At 44.7% G+C, this 23,482-nt stretch overlaps 1 protein-coding gene across 1 annotated transcript in view; it reads left to right on the forward strand.

The window, feature by feature from the left end:
• The window catches only part of LRRK1 (leucine rich repeat kinase 1), a gene marked incomplete at both ends in the record, with an annotated part of 74,208 nt that overhangs the window by 45,739 nt on the left and 4,987 nt on the right, over positions 1–23,482 (forward strand). Inside the window, 15 exons of the mRNA XM_080351413.1 lie at positions 624–796; positions 2,577–2,697; positions 2,949–3,108; positions 3,753–4,029; positions 7,059–7,230; positions 8,682–8,845; positions 10,075–10,214; positions 11,495–11,744; positions 13,189–13,355; positions 14,371–14,568; positions 15,232–15,509; positions 16,197–16,391; positions 17,223–17,374; positions 18,941–19,058; positions 20,420–20,536. Coding sequence (XP_080207539.1) covers positions 624–796; positions 2,577–2,697; positions 2,949–3,108; positions 3,753–4,029; positions 7,059–7,230; positions 8,682–8,845; positions 10,075–10,214; positions 11,495–11,744; positions 13,189–13,355; positions 14,371–14,568; positions 15,232–15,509; positions 16,197–16,391; positions 17,223–17,374; positions 18,941–19,058; positions 20,420–20,536 — 2,682 coding nt within the window. The remainder of the gene's footprint in view (positions 1–623; positions 797–2,576; positions 2,698–2,948; positions 3,109–3,752; positions 4,030–7,058; positions 7,231–8,681; positions 8,846–10,074; positions 10,215–11,494; positions 11,745–13,188; positions 13,356–14,370; positions 14,569–15,231; positions 15,510–16,196; positions 16,392–17,222; positions 17,375–18,940; positions 19,059–20,419; positions 20,537–23,482) is intronic.

Below are 23,482 nucleotides of genomic sequence, written 5' to 3' on the forward strand. Positions count from 1 at the left end.
TCTGCAATCCTAGTGTGTTTGGCAGCGTGTTCCCTGAAATACGGATATGTTCCAGTCCTGTAATAGAATCATGGAAGGGCTGGAAGAAACCACGAGGTCATCTAATCCATTCCTTTGCACTGATTCAGGATTAAGTAGATTCAGACATTTCTAGCAGTTTATCTCACCTCTTCGTATACCTCCAGGGAAAAAGTTTATGTAACTTTCCCAGGTGTCCATTCCGGAGTGTAACTGGCCTTTTTCTGGATATACAAGTTAGATCTTCTAGCTATAGGTTAAGCTAAATTCTTTTCTGTTGTCTGAGCGGACTCGTAGCAACTTAATACCACATGGCAAGTCCCCTTATGTTAAGCCTTGATGTATTAAACCCAAACTGACAGTTTCCTGCTCTGCAGTAGCTGCAGATGATTAAGCCATATTCTGCAGGAGAACTTCGGTAATACCCAGATGGCTTGCTACTGTTGTCAGGATGTCACAACAGGTTGCCTCTATTTTATGTATAAATTCAATTTTATTAATCTATGTTACTATTCCCTCTTAAATGTTATCCTTTTTCACGTGTCACCTCCAAATTTACCATGATATAATCTGGATGAGATCATTGTCGGTGTTTTCTCTCACAGGCCAAAGCTCCAAACTCAGCGGTGTTAGTGGTAGGAACACACCTTGATTTAATCGAAACTAAGTTCCGCGTTGAGCGGATAGCAACGCTGCGGGCGTATGTCTTGGCTCTCTGTCGATCCCCCTCTGGATCCAGAGCAACCGGCTTCCCAGACATCACATTCAAGCACCTCCAGTAAGTACTTGTGCCTTTATGAAGCTCAGTTACTCTATTTTATGTCACTTTAAACATTTTTGTAATAATCTCCTTGGCAACGGAACTGATTTAAAGATGTGTCAGCATTGCATTTTGTCTATTTTTGACTGAGATAATGTAGCATAATCAGAAATTCAGTGTTGCTCGGGGATCTGATCATGAATCTGAGAGCTGGGAGCTCCAAAGTCGTGACCTTGGCCAGCCTGTTTTAATGTTACTGCTCCACTCAGGTTTCTCACCGTTACAATCAGATACAGTGTATTAGTCACACAGAGAGAAGGTACAGATTGACTAATTAATGCTGCGAAGCATGCCTGTTATAGGGTGGGTGCTGTGGGGTTTGTTATGGGGAGGCTGCGTGGGAACGCAGCTCACGTGGCAGTGGTGGCAGGATGAGGGAGGGACCAGCCCCCGAGACCCTGGAAGCCCCAACCTGTGCCCTCGAGCGCTCCAGGGATGATAAAAGTGGTGCTGCTGGGGAAGTCGGTGTCAGTCAGGCCACGGGGTCTGACACCAGAATGCTGTTGGGGAAAGGAGGTTTCCTTGGCAGGGAAAGAAGCGTTTGTCAGCCAAGGGAGCGCACAGCATGGGGGGAGCGTGCATGCAGCAACCTGCCACCAGGCAGTGTGGCATCACCAACGCCTGGGGCAAGAGCAGGTGGCAGCTGGCAAGTAAAGAAGGGCCCTGCAATGTCCCCAACACTTTGCATCTGCTGCCTGGCAAAGTCATCAGCAGACCTCCCACGCTCTCTTCTGCAGACACAAGCGCTGCGTTGGGCATCCCAGCTGGCTCCTTCCCGCTAGCAGGGGTACCAGGGACCCTATGTGAGGCAGAGACTCACCATGAGAAAGAGAAAGCTTTGTGCTTTCGTCTTCTCAAGCCTCTTTTCCTATCACCACAGAGCATCCTGACATGATCTTTCGCAAGGGGACTTGCTTTCACCCTGCCCCATGTTCCCCTTCTCCTTCCTTTCCCCTTGCTTTTCCTTCCAGTCAGAGTCACGCGTGATTTCCTACATTCCCCGGCATCCCAGTGAGTAAACGCTTCCCAGTGCCACTGATGGCTGAGGTTTAAGATCAAACATATTACTTTAGAAAAGGATTTTCTGTCTGCCACAGGAACATGTGTAGGATCAGTTAGAAAGACCCTTTGTTGGGGAAAGTGGAGGAGAACTGTTCTTATCCAGCCCACAAAAAGACCAAAAATAGTAGGAGCTGGAGAGAGCAGGTTTTCAGCTTTTAAAGAGATGAGGAAGGCCAGCCTTTAGGATCTAAGCATCAATTTCCAGATCACAGGATCCAGCTGAGAAAGGGCTGGAATGAGGGTGGGAAAAGGTGTCTGGTAGTCATCATCGTGCCTCTTTGATCTGAGGCAGGGAGAACTGGACTCGTGTTCAGCGATTGCCAGAGCACAGTGTTCTCCTCCTTTCGGCAGTCCCTTCCAGGGTATGTGCGGCACCAAAGGGAAAGAGGATGATGACTTTGGTCAGTCTGCCAGGGAAGTCCCCAAAGATCACAGTGCACAGGGGACAAAAGAGCAGGGCACAGCGAATGAAGCAGGCAGAGCTGAGGTTGGCCTAATATATCTTTTCCAGACTTCTCTGCGTTTTTCTCCGAAGCTAAAAATGCTCACTGACAGCCTTCCTCCCATTCATCTGACACAGGAAATTTAAAGTCACTGATAAGAGAAAGTGAGCCTGGAAAGGAAGCCAGTGTGCTGATAAGGTTTGATAATCCTCACCTTTGCATGACTTTTGCAGTGAGCTCTCATGTAAGACTCTGGAAGGCCTCGATGGACTCAGACAGCTGATTTTTCATGTCACTTGCAACATGAAGGACATCGGCAGCTCAATTTGCTCACAGAAACTTGCGGGGAGATTGGTGAGAACTCTGGTTTTAGTGGTGATCCTTACTAAAGGGGGGCTTTTTTTGGTCTTGGTTTTGGGTTGGAAAGTGAACTTAAGGAGCTGTTGTTGATGCAGGAGGCATGGGAAGTCTATAAGATACTATCTGGCTTTGGGAAAACACAGCACTATAAGATCCCTGTAAAGAGGAGATGACTTAGCCAGTTCATCTCCAGCAGAGTGACCACTCTGATACTGATCCTGCTGTTTTTCTTGTGTGGCTTGCAGATACCAAGAAGTTACCTTAGTCTTCAAGAAGCCGTCCTTGCAGAACAGCGTAGAAGAAGTCAGAATGATGATGTGCAGTATTTAACAGACAGACAAATAGAACTGATGATTGAGCAAACACCTGGAAATGATATCAAAGACTACGAAGACTTACAGACGGGTAGGTCAGAGCGGTAATTTATTGGAAATCAGTATGTATGACCGATTGAAATGTTCTATGAATAACAAAATGCGGGTTAAAAAAAAGCCCACCAGATAATTACTGTGCAAAAAAACGAGTTACAGAGTGCTCTTCACCTGTGTAGAATTCACTTTGGAAACTGGTGAGATATAAAATTAGTAGTGGAGCTTTGGGGACAGGGCTGGGAAGTTTCTAGGATGGTCTGAGGCTACTGCATTTTTTTTTTTACAAGCTTTTTCTGATTTCATTTCTGCTCTGGGAAGAGTGAGAGTTGCCATAGTTTCAAGGCTGTCTTCTCTGTAGGGCCCCAGTCCTGTGGTCTTTATGGAGGCCTTGCTCTGCGGGAGCTGAGAGCCCTTCCCTGCGAGGATGGCAGGAGGAGGGTAAAGGGGAGGTGTGATGGGGACAGAAACCCTGACTGTAAAGCGGTGAGATGTGGGTTTTACAAGTGGAGTGCCGGATAGCAGCTCTCCTCAGATAAATGTTATTCTCTTGGCTTGGCTGCGCGCTGGCTATATCTGGAATGCATAAAACCGCACAGACTGCCTCATAATCTGATTCATCTGCACTGTGGTTTCCTGCTGCTGGTCTATTGCTAATCTACAATTCTTTATTTTGTGCAGCGATTAATTTTCTCATAGAAACGGGTACACTACTGCATTTCCCAGACACAAGCCATGGCCTGAGAAACCTCTATTTCCTTGATCCCGTCTGGCTCTCGGAGTGTCTACAGAGGATTTTCAACATCAAGAGCTCCAAGTCTGTAGCTAAGAATGGAGTTATCAGAGCAGAGGATCTCAGGATGCTGCTGGTTGGGACGGGCTTTACTCAGCAAACCGAAGAGCAGTACTTCCAGTTCTTGGCCAAGTTTGAAATTGCACTGCCTGTGGCCAATAACAGGTATGTTCATAATTAGGGAGGCTTAGCCAGGCTGGAGAAAAACGACCTTTTGATTGGTGGATATTACCAGGCTTTGTCACTATGAGTAGTTGTCTTGACAAGGATCTCGCTATGAGAAAATATTTGAGTGCGTTAAACAGTGTAATGGCAGGCACCCATCCATTTGGACTGGATTTCCTGGCACAAGCGTCCTTTGGTCCCAACAAACTAGGTTGAAAACTTTCCAAAGCAGGTCTTTGTTGCTCTGAGGCTGGTGACAGGCTCAGCCGCCGGCATGGAGGGACAGTGACACCGCCGGGGATGTGGCCAGGAGCAGGTGGAAGCTGGACATGCTCAGCCGGCACAGCTGCGCTTGAAAGAAGGTGTGAGGTTCCTGCTGCTGGGCCTGAGATATAGGTGGGCCAGAGTCATCTGTTCACAGTGAAAGATCCTCGCTCCTGAGTATGGCAGAAAACTTTGGGTAATCAATAATTATGTCAGCCCTGCAAGCAGCAGTATTGTATTTCTACTGAAATCAGGAAAGTGCGGCTTCAGTAGCAATGTGGGTTTCATGATTTTTAGCATCAATAGGTGTTGATCGATGTTTTTCTAGAAATGGTCCAGGAAGCCTCCTTCTCTTTAAATGTTAATGAGTCCTCCTCCCCTCTGCTCCCTGATCTCTTTTCCTCTGGGCAGAGTTCCCTGCTATTTTTCTCTCTCCCATCTGCTTGGCGACAGCCCGTTGTTGCCTTACCGGTGAAACCATAGTTGTATTGCACTTTCGCCATGGCATTTGCATTTCGCTTCCTTGCCCTTCCAGGCCAGCGCGGCTGCATCGCCCTGAGCCTCTCGGGAGCTCTGAATGCCAGCACAAGTGCAGCATTCTCTGTGCTGTCATTATGCCTGTCACTTATCCAGTCCCGGATGCCAACAAATTTTCTCAGGCTTAACACAGATAAAGCAGCAATGTTTCTGCTTAGTCCAAAATGCCTTTTGGACTCCTTGTCGCTATCTGCCGTTTTTCTCCAAGGCAATTGCATTGTCTGTGCCTCGGGAACAAGGAAACTACTTTTTCATGGCCTGCCCAATCTTTTTTAGAGCGATCCAAGCCACATTAGCAGAATATTCTTCCCACTGATGGACTGTAGCTACAGCAGGTTGGATTAATTTAATGTACTAGCCAGACACAGAGCAGTTATTTGTTACTGCGCTTCTGCTGTTATTGTCTAGATTGCCAGATAGGGTTTCTGTGCAGTCAGTAGAGAAAGCAGCTGCCAGTTTCTGCTCTGAAAGGGTGGATGGGGGCATGTTTCACGTATTTTCAAAATTTGCATTGGCTGTTGTTCAAGAGCATCGAATCGCCATCTGTATTATAATCCACTATATAGTTGCGGTGCAGAAGGGCCTCACATCGAATCGCCATCTGTATTATAATCCACTATATAGTTGCGGTGCAGAAGGGCCTCACTGGCCTTCTTATACTCCTAGACCCTTTCTTGGATGTGCTGAGGAAAATTTATTAGCTGTCATACGATGCGTTCACTGCCTTTATAGAGCAAGACCTTTCAGTTTGATGCACTCCACTTTTCTGCTTAAGGTGCATGTAATTTAACTTTGTTCCACTTGTTGAAGTAGTATGACCATTCTTATTTTAATTTACAAGCAAAGAAAAAAAAATTTGTCAGTTTTAGATTCCAAAGATGTTTCATGGAACAGATAATTTGATCATTTAAGATGTCATCAGATGTTACGGACTGTGACATATGGAGAGAGCTGTTGTCTAGCGATGGCTGGGTTTTCTGAGCTGATATTTCAGGTTTTACAGAATACTGCAGCTGCTAGAGAGAAAACGTGATAGGCTTAAAGCGTTGGATTTGGACCCAGCATTAGTTCTAGCTGTGTGTCTGGTCCCTGCCACTGTTACTTTGGTCAAGTCCCTTGGCCATTTGCCTCATTGCTGTCATCATGCCCGTCAGTGATGAGCCCCAGATGCTGACACATTTTCTCAGGCTCAGTGCTCATAAAACAGCAGTGTTTCTGCTTATGTAAGCAAATAAGATTTTTTTATCGTATAGGCATCTTGGATTGGTTTTGGTACAGAAGAATGTCACTATCAAGAGATTTATTGGCAGGTATTGAAAGCCATAAGCTCACAGTTTTCAAAGCAGTTGTAGTCTTCCAAAAGGTTTTAGCTTTCCAAATACTAAAGATCGGGACAAATTAGTAATCTGGGTTTACTGGGAAATCTGAAAATAATTTGAAACTTTGTGGTCCTCTTCACCAGCATGGCCATGTTACTTCTGACCAGTCAGACTCGGACAGCACTGAGTCTGCTCCATGCTTGGGCAAAGAACCTAGTAACTTCATTGCAGGAGGTGTCTGAGATGGCAAGCGAGATCTCTGCTGGCATCAGTTTGCCAAATGAGCTTTTGCCCTTGGAGTTTGTCAGGGCTGTGGCAGGGAGTCTGTCAGCTGCGGTACAGAGCAGCTGGAAACCCCGTCATGCTATCCCAAAAGATGCTCTGGTTCTAACAGGCAGAGCATCCCAGTCCCTGCAGCCCGCAATTGCCTCATTGCCACCTCTCCCCACCTTCTGGGCTTACTGAAACTGAGCTATTGTAAGTTGGTTTTGCATTTATCTTCTGTTCCACGTAGAAGCACAGCTGTAATTCTCTGCTTACTACCAGGGCAGAGCAGTAAAGATAGCAAAAAATGAGTCCCAACATCACAGCTGTTCTAAAGACTCTTATATTTTAATGCATTTAATTTGTGATTACACAAACGTCCTGCTCATTACATCAACTTTAGCCCCGTCCAATAGCCCTGGCTGAATTATGTAATGTCTGTTTTGCCTCTGCTTGCTTCCATAGTGTAAATGAATTTCTCCATGTATTGCTGCAGTGCCTTTAGTCTAAAAGCTTTTTTATATGCAGTAGGCTGTGCCATTAAAAATCTCTTTGGAGACTGAATCGCCTTATTATCCGCTAACAATGCACTCACTGTTACAAGCTGTAGCTAAAATTTGAGCTGTTGAATTTGATGTGTTTCAGCTACCTCCTCCCTCATCTGCTTCCTACCAAGCCAGCGTTAGATATCCATGGGCTCTGCCACCACACCACAAACACAGTCCAGAGGGTCTTCAAGATGAGTTTTGTCCCGGTTGGCTTTTGGCAAAGATTCATAGCCCGAATGTTAATTAGCCTGGCAGAGATGGACCTCCAGGTAGGTTACTATTATCTCTCTGCAAGCAAAAGAAGACAGCAAAGGTTGTTGTTCAGTCTAAGTGTAAGCAGGTGTCTTTTCACACTCAGCTTGCTTCGGTCACAGATTTCAGTAACATTTTTTGAGTAAATAGGGAGAGATGAGACTCTGCCATCAAATTCTGATTCTGTTGTCGCAGTAGGTGTCATTTAGAACAACATATTGGCACTGAGGTAGAAAGCCTGCATTCTCCACAGCCTCTTTATAACACAATCCCCTGGAAGGTCTCAGTACCTCCAGCGTCTTCCAATTACAAGTAATTGGAGTTCTGCCTGCGGCTCTTGTCCATGACTGTTGCACTGGGCCAGACTCTGCTCTTGTGTTTGCCAGTGGAGATCTGGAATAGCTCCACCAAAGTCAGCTCTCTGAAGCTATATGGGTTTAAATGAGAAGAAAATTACAGAACCATTGCCTTAATGGGATAATGAGTGCAAGCAGGCACCCTATTAGCGCAAGTGGTATGCATATCGTTAAAGTAGTGCTTGTAAGGTTCTGAAAGCTAAGTGAATTTTGATGTTGTTACAGACGTGCTTTTTTGCTGCAGCAGCAGCTTATATCTGAAAACATAGCCCTAGTGGAAACTGTGATAAATACCTGCAAAATATTTTTAGTAGTACTCTGATATCTTCTTAACAGCTGTCCATTTAAACTGTGTTCTCTCACTGATGTACAAAACATGGAAAACATGATACCTGTTTTTGGAAGGTCCTCTGTGTGCCAGGTTTCTTGAACCATGTAATAACTTTACCTGTTTTAATGGGCTGTCTTGGCAACCCCTTCCTTACATCCTCATGGGCACTACATAACCCCAGAGCACCTTTCCTGGGGATCTCCTCCAGTCCTTGCTGAGGTGAACGGAAAGAATCCCAGACGCCAGACCAGTCTGCAGACAAATAAACGTAAGGGCAGTGAGTACAGTGGAGTTCTGCAGATGAAGTCTTCGGTTTTAAAACAAAAATACATTTTGCTTTAAGTGCTGGTTTGAAGTGCCTTGGAGAAAAGCCATCTTCCTCCCACTGAAACAGGTGGAGAAGTTAACTCTCTACATTGAGGGCACTGTTAATCATTCAGTAGAGCATTTAGTTCTTCTTTAGGCTTCTTTAGACTTTTGCAAATGCAGAATTCATATAACAAATGGCACAGTTATAAGATTAGTTTTGTTCACTGATATGAAATTGTTCCTTTTTGGGTGGCATGGAAAATATTTCCATTGCTACAAAACCAACTTTTAGTGTGTGTATTTTCATTCCATCACAAATTTTTTTATGAGAACAAGTTGCTCTTTAATGGAAGAGGTGCGATAGCATCTGTGAAGTCCAAAAAAACAAGTTGCCTTATTGCTTAATTAAAAAAGCATTCTTATGAGAAATTTCAATGATTTAATGATTTTCATGCTTTTCTGCTTGTTTCAGCTTTTTGAAAACAAGAAGAACACAAAGACAAGAAACAAAAAGGTCACCATCTACAGCTTCACAGGCACTCAAAGGAACCGCTGCAGCACGTTCCGAGTCAAAAGGACTCACACTGTTTACTGGCAGGAAGGTCTGTTCGTTACCTTTGATGGAGGCTATCTTAGGTAATTTGTGTTCGTAATGCAGCGTGCATGACAGGGGACTCATAAGAGTGTATGAAACACATCATATGAATGGAGATGAATGGGCCTGACTCATGCTATATGCTCACTCATCAGTAGAAGAGGAGGCTCTTCTGATATTCATAACTCATCTGGTAACAACTGGTGACAACCATGATGAATAACTGATTGATTGGCAGTTCTGAATATATCGACCTTATGTGTTATTGCAGCCACAGATTTAAAGAGACCTGAAACCAGAAAGCAATATTCAGAGCAGAACTCTTTGCCAGGGCAAAATCATGCATGTTCACATGCAAAGGTTTCCTTACGTCATTGAGTTATCCACTGAATCCTAAAACTTCACCACTGCGTGGCAGCAGCTTAGATCAATGGAGGTGCTTCTGTGCTTCAGACTGTGGGCAACAGGGGCTATGGACAACTGGTTTAAGCTGACCAAGGCAGAGTGTCTGCCTGGAGAAAACCAGCTGTCCATGTTCCTTCACAAATGCAGAGAGCAGGTGGCCACTTAAACCAGTCCCTGGCAGGACAGGGAGGAACCACTGGTGCTGTTGCGTGGTTGGAGACCAGTGACTTTCCTGAGTTCGTTTAGACAGTCTGTGGATGAGCAGAGCCATGGACCCAGACATCGCAAATCACAGGCTGGAATCCTTAATTCTTGACCCTGGTGATGGTCATATTGTATCTCCTCATGTACTTTGGAGAGTTACAGAACGCAGCTCTATGTATTAAAGCTTCTATTTTATGGGGTTTTTTGGTGGGAATTGCACAAAAATTGTTATGTTCATGAAGTTTTACAAGCACTTTATAGAAGTTATTTGTTTATTATTATTAATAGTACTATTATTGTGCCACTGAAGTTCTATTACTGATTTTTAAAACTCCTAACCCTTCATCAATCTGGACAGAGCATTTTTGTCAAAACTCTCCATTGTTCCCTGTCCTTCAAGGCCAGAGTTTTCTTTGGGTCTGACCTTCTGTAGCATTTACCAGTTGTGAGCAACTGGCACTTCTGTGCAAGAACTCTCTTATGAAAGTCATTTGTAGAACAGACTGAATTGAAAACCAGCCTCAAAACTAGATTGCTTTTTATTTTGGTTACTTATGAACTATGTCTTATTACGTAACTCAGGTTTCCTGCGAGAAAGTAAGTTGTTTGACACTGATACTTCACAAAAGCTTCATGCGGCTGTCTTCTGGCTTTCTCACAGTGTTGAGTCTTCTGATGTGAACTGGAAAAAGAAAAAAAGTGGTGGAATTAAAATCATTTGCCAGTCAGAAGTCAGAGACTTTTCAGCAATGGCATTCATCACGGATCATGTTAACTCTTTGATAGACCAGTGGTTTCCTGGTAAGAGAACTACTGTAATTTTCTGTGCAGTATTATGTCTTTTTAACAGAAGGTTCTTTGACAGAGCTCTCCAGGTGCACGATATTGTGTGTTAATTGAAGAGCCCTCAGGCTCTGACAGTCTCAAGCCAGTGAAGTTTGAGAAAAGCTGGTAACTTGCAAACAGATCAAGGTTCTTTGTCAGCACACCTTGGTCTAGACATTGTGTCTTTCAGTCTGTCAGTCACAGCAAGCGCAGGTGAAACATGGCAGTTCAAACAGGACCTGCTTCCCCATGAGTTCAAGAGATTCTTCCAGTGCTCATAGCAGGGACAGGATTTGGCCCAAACTACTTGGCACTGTCCCTTGATGGCAAAACTCACTTTGGCATCAGCTGGGATCAGCATTTGCCCACCATTTCTAACACCCTATAATTTATAAAATTATGATGTGGGAGGCATGAGTGAATGTGATACCAAGGACTCTGTGCCAAGGTAACTTCCTTGAGTCCTGCAGTTGTTTTTCCGCTGATCAGCACAGATCCTGCTGTTACCCAGCGGGCTATTTGCAGCTCCAATACACTTTGTTTAAAACCAAAACAAAATCTGAAGTGTTTTTTGTAGTCCCACACTGGTGTAGAAAACAGTGCCAAAATCTCTTAATTGGAGGCTCTCTGTGCATCTTCACATATTTGTGTCCTGGCTGTTATGAAGATAAAAGAAAATTTTATTTGTCTTTGGATTAAAATAATGTTAATTACTGGAGCTGCTGGGCAGCCTCGTAGCTGCTATTCTACTACACAGTCATGCCCTTTAGCATACGCGGTGATCCCTATACGCAGCTCACACAGATACCCAGCAAGTAAGAAGTTCTCTCCAATGCTTTATTCACATACTTCTAATTTCTGCTGGTCCTGAATATATTTTACTCACAAGGCTGTATGTTCCCTGTGACCAAAGCAGAGTACCTGTTATGTCACCAGTCCTGTCTCCTCAGTACTGTCCCTGCTATTTTTGTATACTTTGCAAAAACATATTTTCTTATTCCAGTCAGTACACTGGAATAAACTGCTGCTTTCATGACTGTGACCATTTTCAGCTAGTGGACCAGGTAGTGACTGCAGACATTTGAATATGCTAGAATCACAGAATAGTTTGGGTTGGAAGGACCTTCAAAGCTCATCCAGTCCAACCCCTGCCATGAGCAGGGACATGTTCACCCAGCTCAGGTTGCTCAGAGACCAGGGCATGTTCCTTCGCAGTTTATGTGTGTTATGTTTTCTTTCGCTTGCTTGCTTTGAAGCACTCACAGCCACTGAGAGCGATGGCACGTTGCTGATGGAGCAGTACGTGCCCTGCCACATCTGTGCAGCTTCCAAGCCAGAGGAGAATGAGTGTGGTGAGAAGGCAGAGGACGTGCAGTACTTCAACATGGAGGACTGTGTGCTGACTGCCATTGAGCTGGACTACATCACGTGTCCTAACCACCCTGACATCCCCGTTTCTCTCCAAGAGCTGGTCCCAGAGCTTTTCATGACCGATTTTCCTGCCAGGTAATGTTATTTGATAGCCCTTGGTTAAGTTGCATTGTATCTATGTAATTCGGTTGGATTTTTTCCTAAGTCATCTCTGCTAGAGGAACATACTGACCACAAGGAAAAAAATCATCCTCTCCCAATCCCTACTCTGACAATTCATCCTAAACTGCACTCCTGGTGGTCAGCACACTTGCTTAGACAATCGCTGTGTGCTGGCCCAAGTCATTGCTTTGAGATCACCGTGGTACAATGTTAAAGTCCCTTTTAAAAGCCACAACTATCCTGTATTGCACAGTACTCTGTCCAGAGCTTTCTGCAGTTGGAGTCTTTCTGGCATCCCAGAAAGAAGATTTAAATGTGGCAAAACCAAAAGGAAGTGCTGCTGCATCACAAGATTGGCACTGAAATCACCTTTAGTTTTGAAGAGCCCATAGGTGAGTGAATTTATATAGATGTCACAGGAGAATTCACTTGGAGTTGAGGCTCCTGCTCGGCTGAGGGCTGTTCACCGTGTTGTAGTAGTGTGGCAGCCCTGAACAGCTGAAACGGCTCTTCCCTCCCCATAGCAGCACTGCCAAATCTTTAAGCTGCTTAACTGCATTCCCAGATGGATTCAGTCTTATACCCTTTATTACTTAGTGTGTAGAGCAGGAGACCTCTTGACAGCTGACAGGACAGGAGACCAATGTCTCTTTTGGTTCACGCCCTTTCAGACCTTTCTGTGCCTGATGCAGAGTTGTGAGACCTCTAAACCAAACTGTGTCCTGTCGGCTGCTGTCAGAGCTTTCTGAGCTCCCACTGGCCCCTGTTCCTTCCTTTGGGTCATTTTACTGGGCAAACAAACACCCCATCGGCTCGTCACAACGTTCCTCCCCGCAGTGCTATCTCCTAGAGATTTATTTGACTGGTGCGAGGCGAGTGGAGATGTTTGAAGTGTGAACAGCTGTAAAAGTAGTCTCTGGAAGAGTGAGGAGATGATGAATTGCAGCCTGGGAACAGTAAGCTGATTTGAATAATCAGGTTTCAGAGTGTGGGGCTGTTCATAAACATCCTGTCCTGCCTCGGTGGAGAAATGAGGAACAGGAGGTAAATGAAGCAAAAAAAAAAAAATCATTAATACGGATAAATGGTACGAATATCTGTACCTGTGTCATCTGCTTGGAAAAGAAGCTTATGTGCTTTCCAGACCTATTTCATTCTTGCGGGATAAATTTCCACAGTAAAAAGCCTTTTTGCTTGTTTGCCCAATTTATTTTTTTTCTGCAAGAAATCTGTTGTACATGAGCCAGCATAGAGTACGTTAAGATAACCAAGGTAGTTTAGGTGATCCAGTCCTGTCGGTAGATAAGACAAGAACCTGTTAGGGATTTGTGAAAATGGAAATCTCATTAAAGACATCAATTTACAGTGTCTTTGGGGCTTTTTAATTAAAATAAAAGTTTCAATCTCTTTTTGGCAGACTGTTCCTGGAAAATAGCAAACTGGAATGCAGTGAAAATGAAAACAATGTTCTTGGCCAGGGTGGAAGTGGGACCGTTATATATCGGGCACGATACCAAGGAAAACCGGTGGCTGTGAAGAGGTTTCAGATTAAAAAATACAAAGGTTCTCCCACTTCAGCTGCAGGTATAGTACCTGGGATCGGTGTCGGGAATCATTTCTTGCAGCCTGCGACCCCAAGCTAAGACCCAAGAGCCTTCGCTCTCTGCAGTGCTGGCAGCACCTGTTTAAATACAGTGTTGAAATATATATATTTAGCAAAATTGATGTGTTTCCATGGAGGAGGAGGATGCATCTTGAAGAGTCCGATGTAGGTTGTTGACACAGGGTGCCAAGGCAGAGCCCTTGACTCAAGTGGGAGACAAGATTTCATCTCCTCTTCCCAAGCTATCTGGCAATGGGAAGTGCGGATTTGCATGAGTTTGCACTGAGGACTTGTGGGTCTCTGCCTTTCGATAAGTCTTTTACTCTGTGCCAGCAGCAAATTGGAAACCCTTCTCAGCCTGACAGCTCCTGCAGGCAGGGACAGGTTCTCATCCTGCACAGGTTTCCAGCAGAGCCTCAATCCATGGACAAAAGAAAGGGAAAAGTGTTTCATTTTCCTCATTTTTGTCAGAGAAGGATGCAGTGAACCCCTGAGCTGTGGAGGAGGCCAGCTGCTGTCTCAGTGACAAATCACCTTTGGAAAGACCAGACCTGCTTGAGCAGCCTGTGGTGTCCCATGGCAGAAGGACAATTACTGTGAAGGGTCCTCCTTCTGGCAGAGCAGCTGAAAAAGGATAGGAAGGCTCCTTCCACCAAAGGGTCTGCAATATGACATCCACACCCACAGCTTTAAAAAGCAGAATGTGGGTTTTCCAAAATCATCCAGGTGATACATGAGAACAATGTGTGCCAGACACAACTTGAGGGTGGTATTGAAGGACCAGAGGAGCACTTGCTTCCTCAGGCAGATGTATATAACCTGCTTATAGCCAGTGCCAGTAAGTGGCTCATGCATCCACGTAAGGATGCAACTTAAAGCCCTGTTGTTGCCGTGTCTCCATAAGCTGCTGTGATTCTCCGTGGTTAGCACCTTCCAAAGAATTTCTAACTAGATTTCTCAGGTGGGTCATGAAAAGGGGTCTGTGTGTCTTGGCAGATACCATGCTGAAACACCTGAGAGCCATGGATGCCATGAAGAACTTCTCGGAGTTTCGCCAGGAGGCCAGCATGCTCCACTCGCTGCAACACCCCTGCATCGTCTCCCTCATTGGCATCAGCATCCACCCGCTCTGCTTCGCCCTGGAGCTGGCTCCTCTGGGCAGCCTCACCACCGTGTTGTCTGAAAACTCCAAAGGTAAATGCGAGGGCTCCGCATGGGAGAGCTCACTCTCCGAGTTGTGATAGTGACAAATGGCCAACAACATTTAAATTATTGCTTGATTTACTGAAGGGGATTTTTTTCCAGACTAGGGGAAGTGGGAGAGATGGAACTGCTCTTCAACTGTGCCTTTGGGAACCTAGTAAAAACTGATGCTCAGGATTTTCAAAACTGCTTTGGAGATCTGGATATTAAATTTCTTTGCAAATTAATAAGTGCATCTCACTTCAGTGCTTCATGAGTAGTGCTGTGCTCTTCCCCTTGCAGATGAGTGTCTGGCAGTCGATAAATTCTCTCATAATTATCTGTATTTCTGTCAGTGTCAAATGAATGACACTGATTCCAAAATAAGTTGAGGCCATCTGACCCTCTTGGTACCTTGGCTTTGTGTCAACTTTCAGTCAAACACTAATTTTCACCAAAAGATATAGGGATCTAGAAGTGAAAGGATTTTAAAAAAAATATTCTAATAGAACTGTCAGAGGTTTATAGTAATACGAACAGTGTCATTTCAGATCGTGGGACTGAGTGATGTTTTAAAAGATTGTTTGTTATTGCTCTGGAGTTTAAAATAGAAAGGTGGAAAAAATTGGTTATTGCAATAACAAGAACTGAAGAGAGGTTGTTCCTTTGTGCCAGGGTCTTCCTTTGTGCCGCTGGGGCACATGCTGACACACAAAATAGCGTATCAGATTGTAACGGGCCTTGCCTACCTGCATAAGAAGAACATCATCTTCTGTGACCTGAAGTCAGACAATATTTTGGTGTGGTCCCTGGATGTCAAAGAGCACATCAATATCAAACTCTCCGACTACGGGATCTCCCGGCAGTCGTTCCACGAAGGCGCGCTTGGCGTAGAAGGCACACCAGGCTACCAAGCTCCCGAGATCAGGCCTCGCATAGTCTACGATGAGAAGGTAACTGTGGTGTATCCATGGGGACAACCCCTGGGTGACTGTGGTGGGTGGCTGGTTCACAGAACCATGGAATAGCAGGTTGGAAGGGACCACAAAGATCATCTCGTCCAACCTGCAAGAGCATGGTCTAGACAAGCCGGCCTAGCACCCTGTCCAGCTGAATCTTAAATGTGTCCAGTGTTGGGGAATCCACCGCTTCCTTGGGGAGATTATTCCAGTGGATGGTTGTTCTCATCATGACAAATATCTCTTGTGTCTAATAGGAATCTCCCAGGAGTAAATTGTACCTATTAGCCCTCATTTTTTATCACGTGACTCCTTGTAGAAAGGGAGACTCATCTTCTTTGTAGCCACCCTTTAAAAACTGGAACATGGTGATGAGGTCTTTAAACCTGCTTTTCTCATGACTGAACCAGCCCTGTTCTCTCAGCCTTTCCTCATATGGTGGCTTCCCATGGATCGTCTTTGTGGCCCTTCTCTGGACACTCTCCAGCCTGTCCACATTGTTTTTGTATAGCAGGGACCAAAACTGAGCACAGCATTTGAGGTGTGGCCTGACAAGGGCTGAATTCCCCTTGACACGCATGGTGACACGCACCAGCTTTCCCACCGTGGCCTTCCTTGCTCTCCTCTCCACCCACCAAGGGAGGTTTTCCCTTGTTTTTCTCTCTCCATTGCTGGCTCTAGGTTGACATGTTCTCGTATGGGATGGTCCTGTATGAGCTGCTGTCCGGTCAACGGCCCGTGCTGGGACAACACCAGCTCCAGATTGCGAAGAAACTGTCCAAAGGGATCCGTCCTGTCCTTGGGCAGCCAGAAGAGGTGCAGCTGTATCGCATGCAGGCACTCATGATGGAGTGTTGGGACACTAAGCCAGAAAAGGTATGAAAAAGCCCTTATGAGCAGCATTTTCTGGTCTTGTAGCTACAGATATCTGGCAGCCCTCTTCATGCAGAAGAGCTGAGCTTGCTCTCAGTACAGCAGAACAGCTCAGTTACCCGTTTACCCCTCCTGCTGATTTGGCCCAGAGCTTCTGTTGACTTAAATGAGAGTTTTATGAATGAAATGATGGCAGATTGGTGGCCTTAGACAGCTGTGGTGACATGAAGGTCCCTCAATGTCAATGGCAGTTAGGCTATTGACTTCACCAGGGCAAGACATTACCCATAATTTCTAGAAACAGCTTCAGTATCATGCTGTGAGTGTAACTACAAAGTCTTCAAACACTCTGAGATTATATAAGGCAGTATGAGGGGGGAAAAAAGGGTTCAAAGTACAAGAAAAGGATTATGCGGCATTACATTTTCTCATTAATTGCAAGTTGGTGTTTCAGAGCTTATGTCCTTCAAACAAAGGTCAGCTTGACTCAAAAACAGCTAGACACTGTTATGGCAGTGGATCAGCTTTTAAAATTCATAAACCTGAAGAAATCAGTCAATAAAATGTGTAAGAGAATCACAGGCCAAACCGTGGAAGTCCAGAAGAGGTTTGGCTTCAGTGTCTGGGATACAGAGGATGCCAAGAACCAGTGAGGAGGGATGTACAAGGAGAATTAGGTGCGGATTGGAGAAAGCAGCTGAAGCGTTTATTAAAGACGACCTACTTCTTGGGTCTCTAGCTTTAAGAAATGGTGATTATTATGATTATTTTATTTCATCTGGACCTCCAGCTGTCTTGTGCGGCATATGTCTTTCTCTTCTTCTTTCCCCACAGCGTCCACTGGCTATTTCTGTAGTAGGACAGATGAAAGACCCCACCTTTGCAACATTTATGTACCTGCTGTCCTGTGGGAAGCAGTCTTCCTTCTTCTGCTCCCAAGGACAGGAGTACACCGTGGTGTTCTGGGATGGGAAGGAAGAGACAAGGTGAGACAGCTCATATTAGTAACTTCTTTTTTCATTTTAAGTGAAAATCCTTCAGCATCTTCACTTATGCCTCTGGGAGGGAGGTAAAGAAGGTGAAAGTGAATTTGGGTGAATGCCAAGGAGACGGTGAACACTGTTTTCCCAAACTCTTTTAATTGGGAACAGTGGTTGCTTTATAAAGGATATTTAATGAGCTTAACTCTGCTTCAGTTAATATGAGGAGAAGATTAGGGCAGTGTAATGATTCACACACACAGGATGAAGCATTTGCACATGAGAACAGACGTGTTCTGCCTTTCCTAATGAGGCCATTTAACACTAAACCTTTCCTAATTGAGATTGTAGTTCCACCTCTGTTCAGCAAAGCAATTAAGCACATGCTTAAATCCTATTGAAATCATTGGGAGTTAACCACATGCCTGAAGCTGTGTGTGCATCCAAGTGTGTACAGCCAGTAAAATGTGCGCTATACTGAATAGGCATGTGCTTTAAATGTTATTAAATTGTGACTGAGATGATGGTATTTTCCTCAGCCACATGTGACCCAGGGCTAGTTAGGTTTATTTTTATGGATGTTACTGACTTTTATAGCCCTGATCTTATTTGGAAGCATTCACAAACTGATCTGAAATTTATATTAATGTGTTCCTTATTTGCAAGCATTAACCTAATGGGAAAGATACATGATTTGTTCATGAGCTATTTGCTTTGCTATTTGTGGTGCCTGGTCAGTCGTTCAGTGCAGACAGTGTAACTATTCCCGCTAAAACTGGTGAAACACATGGGACTCACAGATGTATTTTGAATACATGGATGTTGTCCAAATATTCACAGCAATATATCTCAGTGAATCTGCTTCCTGACTGGACAATCCACTTGCTGGAGACTGCTGAATAACAAATTACTTATATGTGACGGATTTCGGGTTGCGTAATTGCTTGTACCACAGTTGGTGAAACATCTGGGGCTCACAGATGTGATCATGAATATCCACTTATTGTTCAAACACCCAAACCCAATAAACTTCCCCTAACCCCAAACAAACAAAATCCTTTTAGTGACAAAAAAATTAATTAGTCATAATTATAAATTATTTTATGGGGCTACACATCTTCGCTCTTATTTGGAAGAATCGTGCTCTTCTGTTTATGTACTACAATAAGTAATGAAGCCAGATAACACCACGGCAGTGAACTTGGAGAGCCAGCACGTGTTCTCTTGAGAACCTAATGGGCAAGATGGGCTCAGACCTCCCAGCTATTAATTACTGCTGTTCAGCTGGAGCTCTTTGTCTCACAGCTGAATTGTAGTAACAGACCACATAAGTTCTCCTAATCCATTTCCACGCAAAGTTTAAATCTCTGCAGAAGCAGTTGCATATCTGTCCTCTGAGGAAGAGCCGTGGCACATCTGTCTTTCTCTTCCTTTCCAATGACTGTTTGGAGGGGGTTAGATCCTCATAGCATCATCCGGATCTGGACAGTCATGTTACGCTTGGCCAAAAGTGCTGAGTACCATCTTGTAGCTGAATGTTGGCTATAGGGAATTGTTATTTGCTCCTTTCAGAAACTACACGGTGGTGAATCCAGAGAAAGGAGTCATAGAAGTGGAGAGGATGAGCTGCCCAGGAATGAAGCTGTGCTGCCAACTAAAATTTCAGAATGCCCTCTGGGCTGCGACCGAGGTGAGTGTCACCTGAGCCTCAGTGTCCTGCTCAAGGGGGACCTTGTTAGGAAAGACACAAATGAATGGAAAGAGCATCTTAAATTAGTTAAGCCAAGAGTGTTTGAGACAATGGGCGTCTCAGATGAGCAGCATGACTTTGTATCTGCCGTCTCCGGGTGTTTTGTTTCTGCCTGTAACTCGGCTGATACCTGGATCAAAATGCTGTGTCCTGGCCTTCAAAACGATCGTGGGAACCTCGACTTTCCGAGGCAAAATTCTCCAGGTTTTAGCATATCTGTACCCAGGATTTCATCTGGGAAATGTCCTTATCTGTAAGCGATAAAGGGAAGCAGTGAAAGAAACCATGTGGTTAAGGGTGGGATTTTGCAAGAGGCCTGAGGGATTTGAAAGCTGGTGGGAAATGGGTGCCCAAGTTTTGTGTTCACTGTGGAAAACTGCAGCTAAAACGATAAAGAGAGATCGTGGGTGATTTATCCCTCAGAGCCCTGTCTGCTCATCCAAAAGGGCTGTGTTAAGCGTCAGCCAGTTCTGACACAATCATTTGACACAAAACAAACAAAAAAATATCTGAAACCAATGGAAATATTCCTGAATTTCAGTGTTTCAGAGAGGAAAAGAAAGACCACACTTGCTGAATAAATAATTTGTGTTGGTTATTTCATTCTGCCCTAGTGGGGATGCTGGACCTGAGAGTATAGATATTTTTTCCCCTGTAGGAAAATAAGGTACTTTGACTACTTCTGTTCCCAAATTGAGGTAAAGTTCAAATATTCTTATTTTTTCATAACAAGAAATACAGAAAAATTACAATACAGAAATCTTAAAGCATTTTACATCCCATCTTCTTGGCCAAAATGAAGTGTGTTGCTGTTCTCCAAACCGAGCGTTCTATGTCAGTTCAGTAGATTTACGGGTTGTAGAGCAGGTGTAATTCCACATAAAATGTAATGCTGGCTTTTCTTGAATTGACAAATTAATGCAAAATAACATAAAACATGTTTCAATTGTCCTGACACACTTGAGGTTTGTTTGATTTTTTGGAAGAATTTTTTTTTCTTTTTAAACAGAGTCAGGATTGTCAGATGCTGCTTTTAGATGTGGTGATAAAACACCTATAGTGGTGATTTTGGTGTCTTTTGGATAGTGCCCACAGCTCGTTCTGGGGAAGGCAGAACCTGCTCGGTACCCGCAGACAAAGCAGATGTTCTGCAGGGAAAACAAAGAGAAATCCAGGGTTTGGATATTGAAAAATACAAATAAAAACAGGTTTTAGACCCAATTTGATCGTGTTCAGGTATGAAAATAGAAAAAGCGTGGAAGATGATTAAAACTTACAGAATTTTATGTGTTCTTTCATAGGACCAGAAGATTTCTGTGTACGGGTTGCAGGGCATGTGTCCTCTCAAGACTCCGCAGAAGGGTTTGGACACTCCAGCTACTGTGAGCTGCTTTCTGGTGATGCCTGTAGTCAAAAAGGTGAGGAGGAACCTCAGGGAAAAGGGACATTACTGAGACTGAGCCACCTGCTGCCCAAGTTTGTGCAGCTTGTCACTAGTTGGTGTTGAAGGACTTTGCAATGCCCAGGAACATTTTGGCAGCAGGAGGAGAAGGTTTCCAGGTTTTTGTGCCTCTGCCAGGAGACAGAGGTGTGGGCAAGAGCCTGAGTCAGGGGAACAAAAGTGGCACTTCCAAACCTGCTGGGAAAATAGTCAAAATGGATCGAATTCCTCTGCGCGGAAGTTTTCCAGCTGTGTTTCCACATCACTGGAAGACAGGGGTTTAGGCTGATCAAGCAAAGTAGAGGGGACATGAAACAATAATTAGAACAGAGATTTGTTAACCACTAACACAGGACTCGGGCATATCCTAACTCTGGTACCCACTTTTTTCCTGGTGTGCGAGCATGCAGTGTGCACAATCAGCTTTAAATATTATCTATGCTGAGCCACACTTCTCTTTGGATTTAGAATCATAGAATCATTTTGGTTGGAAGAGACCCTGAAGATCATCAAGTCCAACCATTAAGTGAGAACGTTGTGAATGAGAACATTCAAATAATGCAGGCAGTCCAAGTAGTGCCTCTAGTGGGTAACAACAAAAGTCATATACTATTGGTCTAGGTCTGGAATTGCTAACATGCAATTCCTGGCAAGAGAAATCTTGACATGACTGCCTGTTGCGGGCAAGTATTGGGAGATGTATAAAAACTGTTTTTGGACTAAATTACCTCCGGTTTGCTTACAGCCACCTCAAGTAAAAACATATAATTATGTTCCAACATTATTGGTAGCTGTGTCGGTTTTGCAAACGCCAGCAGACTGACATGTGTCTAAAAGCTCAATATGGAGCAGCTCTCAGAGCAACAGGGGAGCTGTTTGATGCCACATTCTGCCTTATTGTCCATTTCTGGCTCATTTGCTGGGACCACGGCATCGCTGCAAACCGAATCCGAGGCAGATGGTTAGTGTAAGGTGCACTGCTTCACTTCCAAACATGGTCTAAGCAGGACTAAAGTAGGGCAGAGATCTAAAGTTGGCACAGGAATGAATTTCACCCGCTGGGAGGCTGCATCCGTTGTCTTGCTTTGGCTCCCAGACCTGCAGCATTTCTCCACCGTGCAGTTTCATTTCTGATGTGTAGGGCAAATTTCTTTTTCATGCTGCCTGAGGTTTTATCCAGGACAGTCGAACGAGTCTTTCACTTTCAGCTTTTCCACTGTCCTACAGCTTGCAAAGCCATTCCTCAGGGGTTACGAGTGGCTTTATGTCTCCTGGTTTCTATTTTCAGTTTGTGGCTTGCCTAGAAAATGTCATAAATAATGCCAGGCCCTACAATAGTAATATTGAGTCTAGACACCTCCCTTCCTCCCCCGACCCTACCCAACCTTCCAGAAATCCACATCCCTTCGGCGCGCTCCTTAGTTTATTGGGCTTAACTTTTTCCTCTCTCCTTTCTATGAATGAGTTTGGCAGTGAAATAGCCAGAGCAGCAGCCGGAGGGATGTGCAGACCAGGTTGGCAAGAAACTAAACCATTTTTCGAAACAGCCAGCTCCTCCAACAAAGCTAAGTGGAAAGCTTACACTGTCAAACGCACTGTACGGCGCATCAGAGTTATCACACAGTCGTTATTGTCCGGTGGAGGAGAGAATTGCTCGCATTTCCCTGGGAAGAAAGCTTTTAGCTGATGAGATGTGAGGTAACTCGCAGTCAGAGAACTGCCGAGGGACGGTGCTGGGAAGGGGAATTCTTTACAACTGCCTTGGGAAGACTGATCCAAAAGAAATAGTTTCCAAAACTCAGTTTCTCATCCAAAGGAAGCATCATGGAAATTTAGAAGCAGCGGAGAGGGGCCCAGAATCTAAAATTCACCCGCCATGGAAAAGTCTTGTACAATTTAAGCTTTTTTGTTGCATGCTTTGTGTCACCAGTCATTGTTTTTGGCAAACAGTAAAATTTTAAGTAAATTTCCTTTGAGAAAAAGAAAAAAAAAACAAACCCACACACAAATAAGCAAACAAGTTAAAAAGAGCAAAACAAGATGCTTTCTGAATTGGTTTGCAGCATTCTTACACAGATAAGCTGAGGGAGACAGAAATCTGAATGGGTGCGAGCCCTCTGGCCTCTCGCAGAAACCTGGAACCCGCGCAAACAAAAGCTGCATTTAAAGGCTGCAGCCTGCCGCTGCCAGCGGTGCCAGACCCTGCGGGGAGAGAGGAGGAGGTGACCCAGGCTGTGGTGTCGGGGGATGGATTTTTAAGTTATATTTGTTTTGTTTTAACCTGCTCCCGGCGGCCGAACCTCGCGCTGTCCTGAGCTGCGAGGACGGGACGTCTGGAGCCAGCTCATCCCTGCACATCGCACGCCCTCGCGGCCCCGCTCCGAGCCCTTCCTCCCTGGCACAGCGGGGCTTCTGGCAGGACGGACACTTCAAATGCAGTTCTGTTGCTCTGGTGTTTTTGTTGGCTCTTCGTGGAGCCCAAATGTTGAAAAATGAATTCTGAGAAAGTTACTTAAGGTTTCTGGAGGCTACTGCCCTGCCTGCCTTTTGGTCACCGTTGTAATACCCTGATTTTCGGAGACTTTTGCCTCACTGCAGTGGCACTGAATAACGTCTGGTGAGGCGGTGGCACCTGGGGTGGGTGGCTTTTGCCTTGTGCTTGTGTGAAATGGGTCACTGCCTTGTTTCAGTCAGGCAGGTTGAGGACATTTCTCAACGTTTGAGTTCCCACTCCTTGTTTCTTAAACAGAGAGATAACAGTGGCTGGACAGAAACAGGTCTCAATAGCCAAGGCGGTGAGTAATAAGTGCCCCAAAGCATAAAATAACTTCCAGATTTGCTTCCACCGTTGTGCTGTTCCAGAGAGGCTAGAATTTGGTATTACCAGTAAAGCTGGGTGGGGATCATGGACACAGTTCTGACC

Source organism: Nesoenas mayeri (assembly GCF_963082525.1).
Source record: "Nesoenas mayeri genome assembly, chromosome: 11".
NCBI lineage: Eukaryota > Metazoa > Chordata > Aves > Columbiformes > Columbidae > Nesoenas > Nesoenas mayeri.